Source organism: Verticillium alfalfae, genomic scaffold (genome assembly GCF_000150825.1).
Source record: "Verticillium alfalfae VaMs.102 supercont1.2 genomic scaffold, whole genome shotgun sequence".
NCBI classification, from domain to species: domain Eukaryota; kingdom Fungi; phylum Ascomycota; class Sordariomycetes; order Glomerellales; family Plectosphaerellaceae; genus Verticillium; species Verticillium alfalfae.
Window position 1 is genome coordinate 885,750 of NW_003315037.1, and position 6,527 is coordinate 892,276.

The 6,527-nt window shown below is 55.0% G+C and overlaps 2 protein-coding genes across 2 annotated transcripts; one reads left to right on the forward strand and one right to left on the reverse strand.

Moving 5' to 3' along the window:
* Nucleotides 1–112: 112 nt before the first annotated feature.
* Nucleotides 113–1,054, forward strand: VDBG_01743 (hypothetical protein; the record flags this gene model as incomplete). Its single annotated transcript, XM_003007509.1, has 2 exons — nt 113–361; nt 440–1,054. 2 exons carry the CDS (start codon nt 206–208, stop codon nt 1,052–1,054), a joined length of 771 nt encoding a protein of 256 aa, XP_003007555.1.
* Nucleotides 1,055–4,074: 3,020 nt separating this feature from the next.
* Nucleotides 4,075–4,449, reverse strand: VDBG_01744 (hypothetical protein; the record flags this gene model as incomplete). The annotated part of the gene is made up of 2 exons (XM_003007510.1): nt 4,075–4,110; nt 4,184–4,449. The coding sequence occupies 2 exons, from the start codon at nt 4,373–4,375 to the stop codon at nt 4,075–4,077; spliced, it is 228 nt and encodes a 75-aa protein (XP_003007556.1).
* Between the last annotated feature and the right edge of the window lie 2,078 nt (nt 4,450–6,527).

Here is a 6,527-nt window from a genome sequence, read left to right on the forward strand (position 1 = left end):
GTGACGACATGATGTCTTCTGTGGTCAGTGGTATAAGAGGCTGGCGATGCATGCTGTTTGCTTGTCGTTAGATGTCACCAGCATATCACGACAGTTAGCAACTCATCGGGATTGAACGCGCCGCTCCTGCAACCACACTAACGGCCCCTGTTTGTTCTACATCAATAACGACTGACGGGAACGAGCGAGAATCAAGTTTGCCAACATGAGAGCAGTCCTCCTGTCCGCCGTGCTGGCTTCCGCCGCCACGGGTATTCGTGCTTCTCCTGATTCGCCCTGGCCCTGGGATAACGACGACGACAAGGACGGTTGGAATTGGGGATGGGGAGATGGATGGAAGGGCCCAGGACCTCAATGCGCCGTACGACTATTTTCCCTCCTCCTGTATCCGACCCTGCTTTCTCCCCCCCGCTCAATGCTGACTAGTGGGTTCGTATAGTCGTCCTGTCTCTCGTCACACTGGCAATCTGCGGTTCCCACGCCAGCAGCCATCTGTACCGAGGCCACAGGTCTGGCATCGTGTCTCGCCTCCGCCTGCACCACCGATGCTGCCGCCTACAGCAGCTACACCTCACGCTCCGCATCCGCATGCTCGCGCTGGTCCACCTGCTCGACCACTGGCACCTACACATACTCGTACGACTCCGAGTGGTGGGACTGGGCAACCCCCACGGCAACGGTCGTGACGGTGACGGGGTGCCCTTGGAACGGCAATGGCTGGGGCTGGGGTCCCTGGGGTGATGGCGATGGCGATGGTTGGGGGAACCGGGGCCCGGGCTGGAGGTATGAAACCGACACGGTGACTGTAACGGTGACGGGGGGAGGCTCGGCGAGCGGCAGTCCTGCTCTGTCGACCATTGTTGTTGCTGAAGCCGTCAGTGGAGACGAAACCGTCCGAACGACCTTTGGCGTGCCTGCGGCGACAGGGACCGACGGCAACGACAGCAACGACGACGACAATAACAGCGCGGCCGCCGGCGGTGATGACCTCAGAGGCGTCAAGGCTGCCGCGGCTTGCCTTGCGGCTGTCGTTGTCGGAGTTGGCCTCCTGTGAGAAGGCCTATGTCGTGTGAGAAGGTCCATGGTCATGGTACATATTGCACAACTGCGTATTTCTTTTGTGTACAGGTTTGCTTGTCGAGGATGGACTGCTGATTGAAGGGGACGTGTCTTCTGGTGTTGAGTATTACATGCGGTCGTTACAGCATGGCAAGGTTATATTATGATCATGGAATTATGGATTGTTTTGTGACTTTGGGTGTGGTAAATGAACGAGCTTTGCTGTGACACATGGCTTTGTATGTCGGCCTACTCTCATACAACAACTCACCCCAGTGTGAGAGTCTTCCGCAAGAGATTGTGAAGAGATGCAACTCAACTACAGCAGAGTCGTATATACCAATACCAATATGCCTATGTCATGGATGAACCGGGTGGAGGCTCGGTATTCCTCGACAAGACAGTAAGAGGTGTTGAGTAGAATCCAAGACTAGTCTCAGTACCTACCCACCAAGGTTGATAAAGGATCTTCTCCTAAGATTTTTATTTTATTTAGAAGTTGAAAACTCTATACACCGGTATTCTCCGTCCCTAAGTAACTTCAGACACCGACTTTCGACAAGCTGACTGCTCAGAGGCGTCATGGCAACTGCCCACGCGTTGATGCGGCTCATTTGCCGGCCAGCCTCCATGGAAACTACTTCCAGATTCATCTGCTGGTCATTTTCAACTATAGGTGTTTACATGTGCGGCCGTAAAAGCCTAACTGGATCCTGTGATGTTGTTCCTTCGTATCGAGATTATGCGAGCGCGAGTTCTGTCAGGGCTGGAGATATCCAGACAATAACCATGCAATATGCAACCGGAGTATATAGCTGGCGAATTCTTTGACTGCTGCATCTCCTACTGTATTTTATCAGCATTTTGGTCTTCATGATTGCGGTTGCGGCATGGTTCGATCGACTGACAACGCCTGAGTTGTTGACATGATCATCGCTAGGTACACCGGCGGGCTGTGGTAGGCATCAATCGTGAATGACACAGATTAGTGAAGTCGTCTCACTAGGCACTCTGACGTAAGAGTAGCCAAGTCTCAACCACACCCAAATATCAGCAGGACGCCAGTCGTTTTCCTGTAGATCCATTCCCAACCTTCCGACTCCAAACCGGAGATGCGGGGTTTCTCCAGATATGAGTAGACGTAGCACGGCCACCAGGAATAAGTGAGATTAGCCTGCGTCAACGGGTGCAGTCCCGGGTCACGATCCCACAAGCGACATGCATGTGTATCAAGTAGCCGTGCAGCATCACGCGCGCCGCCGCCGAGACCAAGGCGCCGGGAAACCAGCATCTGATCAGCCACAAGGCTTAATGATACATGGGGGTTGGCATCGACAAGCAACACGCAGAGAGTGTTCGGAGCGTTGATTGAGGTTCATTATGCGGTGAGATATAGAAGGAGAACACAGATAGGCCGGAGATGTTCATTCCTAGATAAGGGGATCGTCAACGCAGGGTCCTTTTGCGAATTCACCAAAAAGACAGCATCGAACCTGTTCATTGGCGGATCCACCATCGCATGTGCCCAGCTGCCCTTTTCGAGGAGGTAGCAACCAACATGATTTGTTTGCGACCCTTGCGTCAACGATAAGACAGATGTGTGAGGCAAGTTTGTCTGGTTTGACGTGACCTGGAGTGCGCGGGAGCTTGGGCTTGGGCGTCCAACTATAAGAATGCGCATGCTCCCACAACAATGCCGGGCCGCCATGATCGTATTCTGGATCACCATGATCAAGCAATGGTAGTCATGACGTCTAAGCAACTTTGCGGATTTTCCTGGTCGATCTCAACCTCGCCTGGCCTCGCCTTGACCTCGACCTCGACCTCGACCTGAGCAACCTTTACGACATGCTCGCTGACTTCGATGGTGGCACAACATGGTATGGCACTCACAAAACACCTCCCACCCCAGGTTGGTCCCGACGGTATGCGCACAGCATGGCACTCGAGCAAGGAAAGAAATGAAGACAGGAGACTTGCTGGCCCAAGGCGGGCTGAGTGTCGCATGACCTGATGATGGCTTCTGCTAGGGTGGTATTGAACCCCCACGCCGGCCAGCCCGCGCTGTGAGCCACTCGCGGACGAGAACACGAAAAGGATGCCACAAGTGGTCTCGGATCGACGCGGATGGTGCGCACCTGGTCCCCAATCGAGGCCGCAACAAAGGATACGAACAACCCCTGATAAGCAGAAGTGCCTTTGCATGCGAGCTTATTGAGGCCATCTGACTGGCTCGGTTCGATTGAGGAGCGTCTGGACCGTCTTGGTGGCCAGAGAGTAGCTGGAGGCTGGCATCTCACCAACCTCCTGAGAGCTCGTGCAACTTTTGCTGAGGTCGGCCCAAGCAACCTCAAAAAGCAAAGCCAAAAAGACGCAGCGACATCGAGGGCCCAGGCTTCAGGAACGGCCCGGAACCCGAACTAACATGTAGGTGACGCAGAGCTAGCGTCTTGTCAACACCGAAGAGGCGGAAGGAAATGTGCAAATCCGGGCGCCATGTACAGGTTCACTGCTCATTGAAAGTACTGTGACACAATCGTGGTACGCATGCTTTGCCTGCTGTTAATTTTCGCATGAACAGCAATCGTTGGTTATCAGTGCCCCTGCGACGTTGTGGGTAGACCTAGCGCCTTTGGAGGGGTTAACGATGGGTCTCATCGGGAAAATTAGGCACGACCCAGGCCACCCGACAACGCGCGACGGTCTAGACGTCTCAATACAGCGCTTTCAGGTAGGCCGGCCTTTGCTCGGTCGAACATTGACAATGTAGCGATACCGGAGTGTGCGACTCCCTTGCCGCGAAGGACGAGGCAGTCTACATGCAACCTCCAGCTGAGCGATTTCTCGAGACGTTGACTACAGTGCAGTTTTGATGGTAATGGGACCACCATGTGGGAAGTGCGACGTTCTTTTGAAGCTTCTCGAAGACAGCGTTCACCATTTTGCATGTGAAGTTCGAACGTGGGGCCTGCCACAAGCATCGTTTTGTCACTTTCCTCGCCATTGTCGATTATCCTAATAGGGGAATACGTCGCATGTGTTCATGGGGACCTTCGTTTGTGTTGCGTAAAGTTTTGAGATTAGCTATGGACATAGCGTGTAGGACCCTGAAAGTTTGACGTACTGCCTCAATTTGATTACGAGATGGCAACGTGGGTGTCAGATTCGCGAAGAAGCGTGCCCCAGGCACGATGCGTTGGGCAACGGAATGACGACATGGCTGGATCGCAACCCGCGGTATGGAAGCAGCTCCGTGCTGAGTGAACACCGCTGCGAGTGCAGTGCCTCGCGGCATCGTGACACAGGCAAGGGACATGGTTAGGGCTTTCAGGCCGGAAGACGAGTGGTTCGGGCAAGATACCCCTTCGCCCGAGGCTTCGGTGTTTACTCAAGTAACCTGACCATGGTTCTGAAGACTTGAGGACCCACAGTGAACAGGTAGCGGCGGCAGCTCGGCAGCCTCTAGAGTCCTCTCTGGCTGCTTCTGCCTTATGGGCACCTAGGTAGGCTGGGTAGTAGCTTTCAGTGTGGTCCGTAGTACAGCGCGGCTGCCAGCCCGGCTATCGTGGGGTCTTGGCAACGGCTCAGGACACATGCATTTTCGTCACCTATCGTGCGGCAGCCGGCGTCATTTGACAAGGGGGTTTCGGCGCAAATTCCCCAACGTGTGAAACATGACGTGGGAACAGGTTTAATCAGGGTCCAGTGGGGCATCGTGGGTTCGAACGGAGTCTCGAGATGCGCAGTGTGCTCAAAGTAGGAGAAGATTTTCGGAGGCTTCTTTGGTTTGTCACGTTGAAATGATGAGTGAGGAGGATTTTGCTCGAATGCCAAGCAAATTCTAAGTTGGACGGAGAAGCCGTCCCGTAGCCAGAAGAATTCGGCTTCGTCGTGAGGCTGAGCGGCAAAGCGATGGATTCTGCATTGGGGCATTCGCTTAGTGGAGGATAGGGAAAGGGAATCGGTGGCCATGTACATCGATCGGGCCTATGCTCGTGGAATTGGGTCTTGAAATGGAAAGCCTCCACTGTCAAAGCGTCAGGCTGCGAGGCGAAACGAACGAGGCTGGACGGAGAGCCCATGTGTGCATGTTGTAGTAAGCGTGCCATGCTGTACCCGAGCGCCCGGATCAAGGACGCTGCCTTATTGTTCACGGCTGACTCGCCTCTTGTGGCAGCGCAGGAATAGTCCCTGGGCTGCGGGCGCAAGAAGGCATACCATCTTAGTAGAAGTGGTCTTAGGCGTTAATGGTTCGAACGATGAGTGGACCGGACCCACGGCCTTTCTGGTGTTGGAAGCGTGTTGCGGAGGACCATTCACCCACCCATCGACAACGACCTGGCTGAGAGAGAGTTCGGGAGTCGGTCGGTGGGCCAAAGCCGCCAAAAGCTTGGCCCTGTCTGTTCCTCGTGAGCTAGCCGCCGTCGGGATGGTGGCTCCGATGAAGTGCCTTATTGCTGCGCGACAGGCGAGTGTGCAAGGGTACTTGATCCATATGGGAGCCACATACACCCATATCCCACCAGTCGAAAGAGTGTGAGGGCGCGTGTGAGGGGGTTCGACGAGGGGGGGTATGCGGGACAGGATGGACCAGTCCATGCTGCGACAACAGAATTGAACCGAAGATGGAGAGCACCGGTAGAATGGAGAAGCAATGGCGGGAGAGGGGGGGCGCGGGCGGAGGAGGAGAGGTTGGCAAGGCAAGGCGGGACAAGGAAGGCAGCGTACGTGGTAGGTAGGTAGTTTGGGGGTGAAAGAGCGGCGCGGGACAGTGGGACATCAAAGGAGGGGCAGTAGGAACAAGGGCATAGACATGGGCAAGGGCATCCATCTCATTCTCACGAGGGATCCCTGCAGGGAAGGAGAGACCGAGTGGGGGTTCCTGGGATGCACCTGCCGCACTGGATGGGGTAGGTAGGTACGTACCTTCGCACAGAAACAAGCCCTGTCAGCTCAGTTCTCACGAAATCAAAGGTCAGTAGTCTACAGGCAGCCTGCACCAGAACAGGCCAGACCAGACCAGGCCAGTGCTTCTGGCTTGCCGGGAGACTGATCTCTGAGAAAGCCGCATGCGCAGACGCCAACCAAAATTTTATGCCGACCTGTCTTCAGGTGCTGCAATGCATTGTCATGGACCTTACAAATCTCTGGGAGCCGCTGCGCATCATGCGGTGCTGTGGCATGTTGGTAATTTGGCAGGTTGGCGGCTCGGCAAGTCGAACAAGACTCATGGCTGACAGGCCAAGACGGGCTACCTTCATGACAAGACCTGGCGATCAATGGAGCGACCGGTTTGCCGCCCCGAACCATCCACGGAGCGGTCTTCTGACCGGTTTGCGTCATCAGAACCGAAGTTAGGAGGCACGTTGGAAGAGGAGACCATTACCCGAATGCAGACGACCGTTTGGCTTCACGAGACACGGTCCCAGTCCACGGCAGACTGTCTGCAACACGAGCTCAGACTGCAA